This window comes from Oncorhynchus keta, chromosome 34 (genome assembly GCF_023373465.1).
Source record: "Oncorhynchus keta strain PuntledgeMale-10-30-2019 chromosome 34, Oket_V2, whole genome shotgun sequence".
Lineage (NCBI taxonomy): Eukaryota > Metazoa > Chordata > Actinopteri > Salmoniformes > Salmonidae > Oncorhynchus > Oncorhynchus keta.
In genome coordinates, this window is record NC_068454.1 from 18,111,413 (window position 1) to 18,127,728 (window position 16,316).

A 16,316-nucleotide genomic window follows, 5' to 3' on the forward strand; every position below is an offset into this window, starting at 1 on the left:
ACATTAGCATGCACACCACTCACAGTAGCATGCACACCACTCACATTAGCATGCACACCACTCACATTAGCATGCACACCACTAACAGTAGCATGCACACCACTCACAGTAGCATGCACACCACTCACATTAGCATGCACATCACTCACAGTAGCATGTACACCACTCACATTAGCATGCACACCACTCACATTAGCATGCACACCACTCACATTAGCATGCACACCACTCACAGTAGCATGCACACCACTCACAGTAGCATGCACACCACTCACATTAGCATGCACACCACTCACAGTAGCATGTACACCACTCACATTAGCATGCACACCACTCACATTAGCATGCACACCACTCACATTAGCATGCACACCACTCACAGTAGCATGCACACCACTCACAGTAGCATGCACACCACTCACAGTAGCATGCACACCACTCACATTAGCATGCACACCACTCACATTAGCATGCACACCACTCACAGTAGCATGCACACCACTCACATTAGCATGCACACCACTCACATTAGCATGCACACCACTCACAGTAGCATGCACACCACTCACATTAGCATGCACACCACTCACATTAGCATGCACACCACTAACAGTAGCATGCACACCACTCACAGTAGCATGCACACCACTCACAGTAGCATGCACACCACTCACTGACACACACAGACAGCCAACATGGAGGGAGCAACAGTCATTTTCATTAGAGTAGAAAAGATAACCCATTTTCCAATCCAAAATGAATCTATAGCCTCTACCAGACTACTACAAGACACTTCTTGATTTCTTGAGTATCGAATGCTTGTAACTAATTTTGGAAACAAGATTTTGGCGTGATTACGATTTTTCTTACACACATATTATATTTGTTGGGATTTCAAGGGTTAAGGCTGCGATTTTTATCTTATGTATATGTATGTTGTGCAGTAAATATTTCAGCTTTTATTTTCATTGTTTTGTATTTGTTTTTTTGCATTCCATGTCTGAAATGTGCTGTATAAATAAAGCTTGATTTGAGATGAGCAGAACTGTGTATGGTGCTGTAGCCTATGTTTGCATATGGTCTAAAAAGTGTTGCATATTTAAGCAATAAGGTGCGAGGGGGTATGGTATATGGCCAATACACCACGGCTAAGGGCTGTTCTTATGCACAACGCGGAGTGCTATGACACAGCCCATAGCCGTGGTATATTGGCCATATATCACAAACCCCTGAGGTGCCTTATTGCTATTATAAACTGGTTCCCAACGTAATTAGAGCAGTAAAAATAAATGTCATACACATGGTATATGTTCTGATATACCACGGCTTTCAGCCAATCAGCATTCAGGGCTCGAACCACCACGTTTATAATGCGTAGTAAACGTGTGTTCCTCCTATGCAGGGCTGTTGGAGGAGTACCCTGGGGGTGTAGAGGCAGAGTGCTGTGATGTCCGGTGGGACTTCCAGATGGAAGCAGACAACAACCGTTCTCGGGGGACCCTCAAAAGAACTCACCCATCCTGTCACCGCCGAACCTTTCTCAGTTCCTCGGCCGCGTGCAGACTGTGCAACAGTCGGCTCAAACTCTGCCTGCTCGTCCTTGTCCTCCTGCACACTGTTGCCTCCCTCACCGCATCCCACAATGCAACGGGAGTGGTCTTGGGTCTTCCTGCCTCCCTCGCCCCTCTGGAGGAGAGTTCCCCCACCAACGAGGAGTGATGGGATGGCTGAGGACTTACGTTGTCATGGCAACAGCGTGGCTATGAGGATTTGAAACATCTCTGCCTTGGTCGGGAATGCAAAGTGATGTGGACTTGACATCTGCAGCCGTCGTGCTTTCTGGGTAATGGAGTCTTTGCTGAGGTTTGGGACTACTTGGAGACATACAAATCAATCAAAACAAACAGACAAACAAACAAAGAGAAAAAAAACATGACTGTGGTGGGAATGTGGGACAATGCCACAGTCTGACTGTGAAGGCCTCCTCACTGCTGAGTTTCTCTCTGCTCTTTTTTTTACACTGTGTTCCTGTTCTGGCTTTTTGTTGCACTGGCTGACTACGGGATAACATTCACTCTCCCTCTTTTTGAATTTCCATCCTTTATGTTTTATGATGTTCCTTTATGGGTCTCTTGCACAGGAAAATGTCTCATCGATATAGGATAGGTAACATGTATCAAAAAGCATGCTTGTGTGTGTCCGCTCTGAAGTCTCCCCTTATTTGGGTTCCCATTCCTAAAGATTTTTAGATGTAGGAAAGGACTCTAAAATGTTAGTAGTAATTTGTTCTCATGTTCTCTCTCACAGTATCCCTGGTAAAGTTCATTAACACACACCTACATTTCATCAGATTACACTACTGGCCAATCTCTCTAAATATAAGACAACCCCTTAACCCAGCCGTACGAATATTCCACTCTGAATCCTGTCCCTACCACACTGTTCATTGCCTATGACATCTTCTCTGCCCAGCACTCAACACAGGAGGTGTGATGTTCTATTTTATGTTTATTGTTTTGTCTAATCAAGATGTGTAAACTCTATTCTGTACTTGCATGAGGAGGCTCTCTTAAATTACGTGAAATTCACGGCCATGTTGGTTTGCTCTGCGTAGCCTTAGCCACGCTGTGTTACAGAACACTACTGCACCCCCAAAAGACAACCAGTATGGTATCAGTGTCCTCTGTGTTTCACTGCATTGTTCAGAAAATGTTACTTAAATCTCACATTAAGTAAAGGGCTTATTGCTATGTACATATATTCACACATCAAAGACGGGTGTATGGCTTAAGGTATCTCATTTGACACTGCATGCTTAGGGGTACAACTTCAAAGGTAAGCGTCTGCTTACAAGGCGGTTCATGCTTTGCTATAGAGAATGGGCAGGTGTAGGACCCAGTATGGAGTATGTTTGAGGAGAAACGTTGGGCGGCAGAGAGGTTGAGAAGCTCAGCGGTAGATGTTAGCATTGCTGTTCGCATAATAGTTCATGATAGCTGGAAGAAAAGGCAATATTTAAGGGCTGTTTTTATTTTTTGTCCTGTTTTCTAGATAATGAGGTGATGGATAGGTGAGTCAGGTTCTGATAGGTGGGTCATTGTGAAGTCTGTCTGATGTTTACTTGTTGTCTCACCCATATTAATTTTGCATTCACAACCTCCGGGAGAGTTGGGGAATATGACCTGTAAACTCGGAGCAACGAGGTGTGTGCGTTCACGTGCTTTAAAACTAGTTGACACATTCAGTCACTAATTAACAGCAAACGAGCTACCTTCACCATGAACCAAAAGTAGAGCTATCGCGCTCATAAACAAATTATAGTGTTAAAAATACATTTTTGTGGTTGCATTTAACAGCCAAAATGCTGTCATCGAAGTCATTTCCTTAGGTGACGTCACAGTTCAGAATGTCAGAGGTGTCGGGGTCCAAATCAATACAACAATATCTTACAGTGAAAAGTGTACTTACAAGCCCTTAACAAACAATGCAGTTTTAATAAGGATAAGTGTTACAAAATGATTTACTAAATAAGCTAAAGAAAATTAACAAAAAATGAAAGAGCAACAATAAATGAACAGTAGCGAGGCTATATGCAGGGGTTACCGGTACAGAGTCACTTGTGCGGTGGCACAAGTTAAGGTAATTAGGTAATATGTACATGTACTGTAGGTAGAGGTGAAGTTACCATGCATAGATAACAGAGAGTAGCAGCAGCGTAAAAATGGGGAGGGGTGGGGGGGTCATTGCAAATAATCTGGGTAGACATTTGGTTAGCTGTTCAGGAGTGTTATGGCTTGGGGGTAGTAACTGTTAAGAAGACTTTTGGACCTAGACTTGGCGCTCCGGTACCACTTGCCATGCGGCAGCAGAGGGAACAGTCTATGACTAGGGTGGTTGGAGTCTTTGGCAATATTTAGGGCCTTCCTCTGACACCGCCTGTTGTCAAGGTTCTGGATGGAAGGAAGCTTGGCCCCAGTGATATACTGGGATGTACAGTCTACCCTCAGCAGTGCCTCGCTGTCGGAGGCCGAGCAGTTGCCATACCAGGCGGTGATGCAACCATGCTCTCGATGGTGCAGCTGTAGAATTATTTTTGAGGATCTGAGGACCCATGCCAAATCTTTTCAGTCTCCTGAGGAGGAATAGGCATTGTCGTGGCCTCTTTACGGCTGTCTTTGTGTGTTTGTACCATGACAGTTCGTTGGTGATGTGGACACCAAGGAACTTGAAGCTCTCAATCTGCTCGTCTACAGCCCTGTCGATGAGAACTGGGGTGTGCCCAGACATCCTTTTCCTGTAGTCCACGATCATTGTCTTGATTATGTTGAGGGCGAGGAGGTGATCCTGACACCACACTGCCAGGTCTTTGACCTCCTCCCTATAGACTGACTCATCGTTGTCGGTATTCAGGACACTGTTGTGTCTTTGGCAGTGTGGTGTTGGAGTTGTGTTTGGCCATGCAGTAATGAGTGAACAGGAGGGGACTGAGCATGTACACCTGAGGTGCCCCTGTATTGAGGATCAGCAAGGCAGATGTGTTGTTACCTACCCTTTCCACCTGGGGGCGGCCCGTCAGGAAGTCCAGGATCCAGTTGCAGAGGGAGGTGTTTAGTCCCAGGGTCCTTGGCTTAATGATGAGCTTTGAGGGCACTATGGTGTTGAATGCTGAGCTGCAATCAATGAATAGCATTCAAACGTAGGTGTTCCTTTTATCTAGGTTAGAAAGGGCAGTGTGGAGTGCAATAGAGATTCCGTCATCTGTGGATCTGTTGGGGCAGTATGCAAATTGCAGTGGGTCTAGGGTTTCTGGGATAATGGTGATGACATGAGCCATGACCAGCCTTTCAAAGCACGTCGTGGCTACAGACGTGAGTGCTACGGGTCCGTAGTCATTTTGGCAGATTACCTTGGTGTCTCCTTGGTGTTCTTGAGCACAGGGACTATGGTGGTCTGCTTGAAACATGTTGGTATTACAGACTCGGTCAGGAACAGGTTGAAAATGTCAGTGAATACACTTTACCAGTTGATTAGCACATGCTCGGAGTACACGTCCTTGTAATACGTCTGGCCCTGCGGCCTTGGGAATGTTGATATGTTTAGAGGTCTTACTCACATCAGCTACGGAGTGTGATCATACAGTCATACCAGATTGTGCTCTCATGCATTTTTCAGTGTTGCTTGCCTTGAACTGTGCATAGAAGTAATCTAGCTTGTCTGGTAGGCACGTGTCACTGGGCAGATCGCAGCTGTGCTTCCCTCTGTAGTCCGTAATAGTTTGCAAGTCCTGCCACATCTGACTAGTGTCGGAGCCGGCATAGTAGGATTCAACCTTAGTCCTGTATTGACACTTTGCCTGTTTGATGATTCGTCGGAGAGCATAGCGGGATTTCTTATAAGCCTCTGGGTTAGCTCAGTTGCCTGTAATCCATGGCTCCTGGTATGTACGTACAGTCACAGTGGGGATGATATCATCAATGCATTTATTGAGGAAGCCAGTGATTGATGTGGTGTACTCCTCAATGCCATCAGAAGAATCCCAGAACATGTTGCAGTCTGTGCTAGCAAAATAGTCCTCTATCTTAGCATATGTGTCATCTGATCACTTCTGTATTGAGTGAGTCACTGGTACTTCCTGCTTTAGTTGTTGCTTTTAAGCATTAATCAGTAGGATAGAGTTATGGTTAGATTTGCCAAATGGAGGGCAAAGGAGAGCTTTGTATGCATCCTGTGTGTGGAGTAAAGCTGGTCTAGGGTTTTATTTCTCCCTCTGGTTGCACCTGTGACATTCTGGTAGAAATGAGGTAAAACAGATTTAAGTTTGCCTGCATTAAATTCCCCGGCCACTAGGAGCGTCGCGTCTGGATGAGCATTTTCTTGTTTGCTTATGGCCTTATACAGCTCGTTGAGTGCAGTGTTAGTGCCAGCATCGGTTTGTGGTGTTAAATAGACAGTTAAGGAAAATATAGATGAAAACTCTCTTGGTAAATAGTATGGTCTACAGCTTATCATGAGATACTCTACCTCGAGACTTCCTTAATATTAGATTTCGTGCAATTTCGTTGACAAATAGACACAGAACACCACCGCTTGTCTTACCAGAAGCAGCTGTTCTATCTTGCCGATGCAAGGAAAACACAACCAGATGTATATTATCCATGTTGTCGTTCAGCTGCGACTCGTAAAATATAATATATTACAGTTTTAATGTCCTGTTGGTAGGATAGTCTTGATCGGAGCTCATCCATTGTATTATCCAATGATTGCACGTTGGCTAAAATGATGGATGGTAGAAGCGGGTTACCCACTCGCCGTCTGATACTTACAAGGCACCCCGACCTTTGTCCCCTATATCTCAGTCTCCTCTTCAAGCGAATGATGGGGATTTGGGCCTTGTCCGGTGTCTGAAGTAAATCCTTTGCGTCCGACTCATTAAAGAACATATCTTCGTCCAGTACAAAGTGAGTAATCACTGTTCTGATAACCAGAAGCTCTTTTCGGTCATAAGAGCCGGTGGCAAAATAAGTAACGTTAAAAAAAAAATACATGTGAAAAAACACACACAAAAGCACAATTGGTTAGTAGCCCTAAAGACGGCAGCCATCTCCTCCGGCGCCATTGTCTAATTATTATTTTATTGTTTCCAGAGATGATACCAGAGTTGCCAAATTGTAAGTAACACTTGGAAGCTAATGTGGGCTTTTTTTCTCCTATTTTAAATAACTCTGATAGGTTGTGAATTCAGGGTCAGTTCATTTGACCTCATCATTTCCTCGCTGGTTAACAGCCTGTTTTTCCATAGGCCAACAGTAGATGGGAATCTACTGTTTATTTCCAGCATGCAGTATAAATTCTGAATGAAAAGTAGAACAATGTAAGAGTAAGATTGAACCACTGGAAGACAGCTGAGGGTCACAGCAGATGCATAGGGATACAGTAGGCTCCGGTCTGCATGCGTCCATACATTGTGCGTGTGCCTGTATTAGAGGGGCTTTGGTCGATCACTAATTAGTCAGGTTCAGCCTAGAGCCAGTCGTCTCTGGAGACCTCATTAGCATGTCTGTGACCTTGTTTAGCGGAGTCCTCAGATCCCCCAGGAGACACAATACTGAATAGCTCCATTAATCATTTCTTCATCTTCATGAGCACCAGATTACAGCATACATACACTTTCATCAGCATGACATCTCCATCAGCCTCACATCCCCTCATCCCTATAGACCTATATCAGCATCACACCTCTATCCTCCCCTCATCCCTGTAGGCCTACAGTACATCAGCATCATACCTCTATCATCACTTCATCCCTGTAGGCCTACAGTATACCAGCATCACACCTCTATCATCACCTCATCCCTATAGACCTACAGTACATCAACATTACACCTCTATCATCACTTCATCCCTATAGACCTACAGTATATCAGCATCATACCTCTATCATCACCTCATCCCTATAGACCTACAGTACATCAGCATCATACCTCTATCATCACTTCATCCCTATAGACTTAAAGTATATCAGCATCATACCTCTGTCATCACCTCATCCCTATAGACCTACAGTATATCAGCATTATACCTCTGTCATCACCTCATCCCTATAGACCTGCATCATCATTACACCTCTATCCTCCACTCGTCCGTATAGCCCTACATCAGCATTACACCTATGTCTACACCTCATCCCTATAGACCTACAGTACATCAGAATTACACCTCTATCATCACCTCATCCCTATAGACCTACATCAGCATTACACCTCTATCATCACCTCATCCCTATAGACCTACGTAATAATTACACCTCTATCATAACCTCATCCCTATAGACCTACATCAGCATTACACCTCTCATCACCTCATCCCTATAGACCTACGTAATAATTACACCTTTATCCTCACCTCATCCCTATAGACCTACATCAGCATTACACCTCTCATCACCTCATCCCTATAGACCTACATCAGCATTACACCTCTCATCACCTCATCCGTATAGACCTACATCAGCATTACACCTCTCATCACCTCATCCCTATAGACCTACGGTACATCAACATTACACCTCTATCCTCCCCTCATCCCTATAGACCTACAGTACATCAGAATTACACCTCTATCATCACCTCATCCCTATAGACCTACATCAGCATTACACCTCTATCATCACCTCATCCCTATAGACCTACATCAGCATTACACCTCTATCATCACCTCATCCCTATAGACCCACATCAGCATTACACCTCTATCCTCACCTCATCCCTATAGACCTACAGTACATCAGCATTACACCTCTATCATCACCTCATCCCTATAGACCTACATAATCATTACACCTCTATCATCACCTCATCCCTATAGACCTACAGTACATCAGAATTACACCTCTGTCATCACCTCATCCCTATAGACCTACATAATCACTACACCTCTATCATCACCTCATCCCTATAGACCTACATAATCATTACACCTCTATCATCACCTCATCCCTATAGACCTACAGTACATCAGAATTACACCTCTGTCATCACCTCATCCCTATAGACCTACATAATCACTACACCTCTATCATCACCTCATCCCTATAGACCTACATAATCACTACACCTCTATCATCACCTCATCCCTATAGACCTACAGTACATCAGAATTACACCTCTGTCATCACCTCATCCCTATAGACCTACATAATCATTACACCTCTATCATCACCTCATCCCTCTAGACCTACATCAGCATTACACCTCTATCATCACCTCATCCCTATAGACCTACATAATCATTACACCTCTATCATCACCTCATCCCTATAGACCTACATAATCATTACACCTCTATCATCACCTCATCCCTCTAGACCTACATCAGCATTACACCTCTATCATCACCTCATCCCTCTAGACCTACATCAGCATTACACCTCTATCATCACCTCATCCCTATAGACCTACATAATCATTACACCTCTATCATCACCTCATCCCTCTAGACCTACATCAGCATTACACCTCTATCATCACCTCATCCCTATAGACCTACATAATCATTACACCTCTATCATCACCTCATCCCTATAGACCTACATAATCATTACACCTCTATCATCACCTCATCCCTCTAGACCTACATCAGCATTACACCTCTATCATCACCTCATCCCTATAGACCTACATAATCATTACACCTCTATCATCACCTCATCCCTCTAGACCTACATCAGCATTACACCTACAATACTTCTGCACATCTGAAAATAATCTTCTAGTAAACAGACTCATTCTGTCTGTTCATCTGAGAAGGAGTTAAACAGACAAAGATTCAGAGGGAGGGAAGGTAGGCTTATGTAAAAAAAAAAAAAAAAATGAGAGAGGATGGTTAACAAATCAAAATGAAGAACGTGGACCCTAGCCCAAAACCGAAATCAGTAAGAGTGTGTGATGCCACAGCAGGGCTGTAAACAAACATTTTGGGAGGGCAAACTATAAAAAGGGCAACCCAAAAAATATGTTTCTGCAACAGTGTTCACAGACTCTAGCAATTTTGACTTTGATTATTTATACTGAATAAAAATAAAACGCAACATGTAAAGTGTTGGTCCCTTGTTTCATGAGATGAAATAATAGATCACAGAAATGTTCCAGATGCACACAAATGTATTTGTTTCAAATTTTGTGCACAAATGTGTTTAAATCCCTATTAGTGAGCATTTCTCCTTTGCCAAGATAGTCCATCCATCTGACAGGTGTGGCATATCTAGAAGCTGATTAAACAGCATGATCATTACAGAAAAACGTGCAGTTTTGTCACACAACACAATGCCACAGATGTCTCAAGTTTTGAGGGAACGTGCAATTGGCATGCTGACTGCAGGAATGTTCACCAGAGCTGTTGCCAGAGATTTAAATGTTCACATCCATCCGGCCTCACAGCCGCAGACCACATGTAACCACGCCAGCCCAGGACCTCCACATCCGGCATCTTCACATCGTCTGAGACCAGCCACCCGGACAGCTGATGAAACTGGGTTTGCACAACTGAAAAATTTATGCACAAACTGTCAGAAACGATCTTAGGGAAATTCATCGGGTGCTCCTTGACCTTACCAGGGTCTTGACCTAACTGCAGTTCGGAGTCATAAACAACTTCAGTTGGCATATGTTCACCTTAGATGGCCACTGGTACCTAAGAGTGTGCTCTTCACAGATCAATCCCGGTCTCAACTGTACCAGGCAGATGTGTGTATGGTGCTGTGTGGGCGAGCAGTTTGCTGATGTAAATGTGCATGTACAGAGATACAGTGACGAGATCGTGAGGCCTATTATCGTGCCATCACGTCATGTTTCAGCATGATAATGCTCAGCCCCATGTCGCAAGGATCTGTACACAATTCCTGAAAGCTGAAAATGTCACAGTTCTTCCTTGGCCTGCATACCCAGTAGACTTATCACCCATTGAGCATGTTTGGGATGCTCTGGATCGAAAGATGGAGTTTTTTTGTGATGGTTAATGATTATGCATGTTCCAGTTCCCTCAACTTCGCACAGCCAATGAAGAAGAGTGGAACAACATTCCACAGGCTAAAATCAACAGCCTGATCAACTATGTGAGAGATGTGTCACGCTGCATGAGGCAAATCGTGGTCAGACACCAGATAGATTTTTTTTTGGGGGGGGGGGATATTTCACCCCCCTTTTCTCCTCAATTTCAATCTTGTCTCATCGCTACAGCTTGAGTCATGCATCCTCCGAAACATGACCCGCCAAACCGCACTTTTTAACACCAGCCTGCTTAACCCAGAAGCCAGACAGTGTCGGCGGAAACACTGTTCAACTGACGACAGCCTGCAGCCGCCCGGCCCGCCACAAGGAGTCGCTAGAGCGCGATGAGCCAAGTAAAGCCCCACCCGGCCAAACCCTCCGCTAACCCAGACGACGCTGGGCCGTTGTGCACCGCACCTTGGGACTCTCGATGACTAGTTTTCTGATCCACGCCCCTACCTTTTTTTTTTGACCAACAGATGCATATCTGTATTCCCAGTTGTGAAATCCATAGAATAGGGTCTAATGAATTTATTTAAATTGACTGATTTCCGTACGTATATATTCTTAAAATTCTTTGCATGTTGTGTTTATATTTTTGTAAAATGTAGTTACATAAAAGCAAAAGATGGCCACATCTTAATGGCTAATTAAATGACACATAGTTAAACTCGTTTAACCATGACTTGCGGGCAGTGGGTTCAGAACAACAACAACAAAAACTGTATACAAAATTGTTTTACATAATTACCCAAAACAAAAGGGCACTTTAGAGACTGGAAGGGCAAATGGACATGTGCTCTGTACAAGTAGAGCCCTATCTAAGTTACAGTATGCAAGAATCCTACACAAGCCCAGAATAAAGCCATGCTTCTTTTAAGGAGCTCCAAATAGTATGTACTGAGAGACAATATAAGCATCACCAAATATAAGTCTCTTCTCAGCAACTACAATATTACTAGCCCCATCCTGCTGTCCTCATTAAAGGTGTTCTAAAAATACTATGTTAGCATGTTGGCTGCTCCTACCTCCCCCTCTCTCCCCACACACACACACACTAACAAACACACACAAAAGAAGGCCCAAGAACATTCTAATAAAATGATTATTGTCTTGCGCTGGATTTTCCCATTTTCCATATTTGCTAAAAGGTTGAGATCCAATGACCTTATGGATCATGTTGTGACCCTGAACCAGTATACATACTGTAACTGTCTTTACAACACACTGTAAGTATATACTGTGTGGTCAAGGTTGATCCTCGGGGGCCTCCGTAGTTGATGTGATGTTGACAACAGGCTAGCTAATAAATCGGTTTTGATTACACTAGCTTGGTGGTCAGTCATCAGTCATCACACACATCAAGGCATACACATGTAGAAGTCCATTTTACATGCAGTAATGCATCATGTACCACCAATGGCTGTCCTGGCTGATGACAACAGTGTGTGTTGTTCTCCATGCCCTTTTACTGACAATAACTTGCCATGGACTCATCATAGAAATTACTGTAACTTAGCTTTTTCCAAAGCAAAGATAGACTTTATGAAATCCAATGGATATAAATGTATCTAATTTCAATATGGTCAATGCAGGCATGCATGCAACTCTGCTGTGATTTGCTATGTTAGATTCCCTAATAAATCTAAATCAAATCAAATGTTATTGGTCACTGCGGGTGTAGCGAAATGCTTGTGTTTCTAGCTCCAACAGTGTTGTAATATCAAACAATTTCACAACAAGGCAGATGTTATCATGCTAATGTTGTCTAAGGCCCTATCAATATAATCTGGATCACAATGGCCCATGATGTTGTACTTTATGTAGCGTGGTCCTGATTACCATGAACAGTCTGTTCTTATCCTGTCCCACTCTTTCCTGCGTGCTACTGACAGATAGAAATGTATCTTTATGTCTCTCCCTCCCTCTTTTTAACCATGGTTACGTTCTATCTCCCGTGGATCTATGCAGAAGCCCATTCCTTTTTTGGGGGTTTGGAAATATGTCCTCTTGAATGCTGAACCATGTATTATGTATGTCTTTGCTTTCAGGTTATCTTGCGTTTTGAGTTGATGTCATGTTTCTATAATCTTCTTATTGAATTTTGTCCCCCTTGAGTGTCTGAAATCATTGGTTGCATTTTTGTTAAAGCAGGAAGAGAATGCGGTGGCGCTTAACCAATAGAATTGTCCTCCTTCACAACCTTATGAGTGGTTATGAGTGAAAGCTATATGATTATTTAAAAAAGTTTCGAAGGCATATAGAAGTATCATTACAATTATGATTATTATGATTACTATTATACGACTGATATATTATAATATTATAGATGCTACAGTTCAGTAACTTCTTTATTTTTTTTTACAAATGACTTTGATGAAATGATTTATAAAACAATCTCACGAGTCATGATCTTTTGGAAAAGTATGAAAACTACTCGTATGATGATTAATATTGTGTTTTGATTAAATTAAATGCAGACATAATCTGTTCTTCTGTGGTTATTTTATGTATGTTCCAGACTCTTTACCAAGGAAGCACAATTAGTTGTTTTTACTGTCCTGAAACAAGGCAGATAGTACATCTTGTATGAGGTAGTGGAGAGGTTTTAAGAAATAACCCTTATCTCTTCGTCTTTGTCAATAGTAGGATTTCCCCCATTTGAGCACACACGCAGTGCAGTCCCGTATTCACTAGGTGGTAGTGTAGGCCTAATAGTCAGGGGAAGGGATGCTCCACAAGGTGGCAGTATAGGTGTGTTAAATGCTATTGTAGGGAGAGCGTTGATTATTACACATTCACATCACATTGGCAGCTACTCCCTTCATCCACTAGGCTACTGTGGAGTGCCAGGGTTAGTCCGAGCCTAGACCATCTTTTGAATGAAGTAAAATATAAGGTTTTGATTCTACTACATGTTTTCAGCATAGAAAAGAAGGGAGAAGAGAGAAAAAAAACACCTCTCTTCCCCATCTATAATAGGACATGGTTGGTGTAGTATTGCGTGCCAGGCTTGGACACACAGCTGCCAGTAAAAGAGATTGATGCCACAACCCCTGCAGGAGCACTGGAGATTATTTCCTCGACAACAATGAGGCAGGCTGTTGACAAAGTTGACCAGACATCTGTGGTGCTGTCTGAGGGTGACAACAGTTGTCCTGAAATCGAATGGAAACAACAACACAGACAATAGATGATCACGCTGCCTCTTGTTTCCCCGGACTCAAGCCCTTCTTAGTTTAGTCTGACTTGACTCCAGCTTCATATAGAGAGCAGAAATATGACATACGGATCCTGATGATCCTACTGGACCATACCAAGCCCGGGCCTGTAGCCTGCTGGGGTTGGACAATAAAAGGGTGTTGAACAATAGGTCCTTAACTACCAAGAAGTCAGATGAATCCATTTAGCCAAAACCTTTCACCAGGGAGCTTTTCCTGTACCATACCAAGCCCGGGCCTGTAGCCTGCTGGGGTTGGACAATAAAAGGGTGTTGAACAATAGGTCCTTAACTACCAAGAAGTCAGATGAATCCATTTAGCCAAAACCTTTCACCAGGGAGCTTTTCCTGTAAAACATTCCCTCGAATGCATTCCAGCCATCCTGAAAGTTAAAAATATATATTTTTCACCTTTATTTAACCAGGTAGGCTAGTTGAGAACAAGTTCCCATTTACAACTGCGACCTGGCCAAGATAAAGCAAAGCAGTGCGACACAAACAACAACACATGGAATAAACAAACATACAGTCAATTATACAATAGAAAAAAATCTATATACAGTGTGTGCAAATGAGGGAGGATAAGGGAGGTAAGGCCATAGGTAGGAAAAGCCACGGTGGTGAAATAATTACAATGAAACACTGGAGTGATAGCTGTGCAGAGGATGAGTGTGCAAGTAGAGATTATTATTTTACCTTTAACTAGGCAAGTCAGTTAAGAACAAATTCTTATTTTCAATGATTGCCTAGGAACAGTGGGTTAACTGCCTTGTTCAGAGGCAGAACGACAGATTTGTACCTTGTCAGCTGGGGATTTGAACTTGCATCCTTTTGGTTACTAGCCCAATACTCTAACCACTAGGCTACCCTGCCGCCCCAAATACTAGGGTGCAAAGGAGCAAAATAAATAAAATAAATAACAGTATGGGGATGAGGTAGTTGGATGGGCTATTTACAGGTGCAGTGATCTGTGAGCTGCTCTGACAGCTGGTGCTTAAAGCTAGAGAGGGAGATATGAGTCTCCAGCTTCAGTGATTTTTGCAATTCGTTCCATTCATTGGCAGCAGAGAACTGGAAGGAAAGGCTGCCGAAGGAGGAATTGGCTTTGGGGGTGACCAGTGAAATATACCTGCTGGAGTGTGTGCTACAGGTGGGTGACCAGTGAGCTGAGATAAGGTGGGGCTTTACCTAGCAAAGACTCATAGATGACCTGGAGCCAGTGGGTTTGGCGATGAATATGAAACGAGTGCCAGCCAACGAGAGCATTGGTGGGTAGTATATGGGGCTTTGGTGACAAAATGGATGGCACTATGATAGACTGCATGCAATTTGCTGAGTATAGTATTGGAGGCTATTTTGTAATTGACATCGCTGAAGTCAAGGATCGGTAGCATAGTCAGTTTTACAAGGGTATGTTTGGCAGCATGAGTGAAGGAGGCTTTGTTGTGAAGTAGGAAGAAAAATTCTAGATTTAATTTTGGTTTGGAGATGCTTAATGTGAGTCTGGAAGGAGACATTACAGTCTAACCAGACACCTAGGTATTTGTAATTGTCCACATATTCATAAGTCAGAACCATCCAGAGTAGTGATGCTGGACGGGCAGGCAGGTGTGGGCAACGATCGGTTGAAGAGCATGCATTTAGTTTTACTTGCATTTAAGAGAAGTTGGAGGCCACGGAGGGAGAGTTGTATGGCATTGAAGCTCGTCTGGAGGTTTGTTTACACAGTGTTGAAAGAAGGGCCAGAAGTATACAGAATGGTGTCGTCTGCGTAGAGGTGGATCAGAGAATCACCAGCAGCAAGAGCAACATCATTGATGTATACAGAATAAAGAGTCAGCCCGAGGATTGAACCGTGTGGCACCCCCATAGAGACTGCCAGAGGTCCGGACAACAGGGCCTCGGTGTTGACACAATGAACTCTGTCTGAAAAGTAGTTGGTGAACCAGGCGGGGCAGTCATTTGAGAAACCAAGGCTGTTGAGTCTGCCAATAAGAATGTGGTGATTGACAGAGTCAATGATGAATACAGCTGCACAGTATTGTCTGTTATCGATCGATGGTGGTTAAGATGTCGTTTAGGACCTTGAGCGTGACTGAGGTACACCCATGACCAGCTCGGAAACCAGATTGCATAGCGGAGAAGGTGGGATTCGAAATGGTCGGTGATCTGTTTGTCAACTTGGCTTTGGAAGACCTTAGAAAGGCAGCGTAGGATAGATATAGGTCTGTAACAGTTTGGGTCTAGAGTGTCTCCCTCTTTGAAGAGGGGGATGACTCTGGCAGCTTTCCAATCTTTGGGGATCTCAGACGATACGAAAGAGAGGTTGAACAGGCTAGTAATAGGGGTTGCAACAATTTTGGCGGACACTTTAATAAAGAGAGGATCCAGATTGTGTAGACCCGGCTGATTTGTACGGGTCCAGATTTTGCAGCTCTTTTAGAACATCAGCTATCTGGATTTGGGTGAAGGCGAAATGGGGAGGCTTGGGCAAGTTGCAGTGAGGGGTGCAGGGCTGTTGACCGGGGTCGGGGTAACCAGGTGGAAAGCAT

The 16,316-nt window shown here is 43.5% G+C and overlaps 1 protein-coding gene across 1 annotated transcript in view; it reads left to right on the forward strand.

Moving 5' to 3' along the window:
* The window catches only part of LOC118379358 (NALCN channel auxiliary factor 1-like), a 248,414-nt gene extending 246,583 nt beyond the window's left edge, over positions 1-1,831 (forward strand). Inside the window, exon 3 of the mRNA XM_052493303.1 lies at positions 1,403-1,831. Within this exon, the coding sequence (XP_052349263.1) occupies positions 1,403-1,719 (317 nt within the window). The 3' untranslated portion in view covers positions 1,720-1,831. The remainder of the gene's footprint in view (positions 1-1,402) is intronic.
* The last annotated feature ends 14,485 nt before the right edge of the window (positions 1,832-16,316 follow it).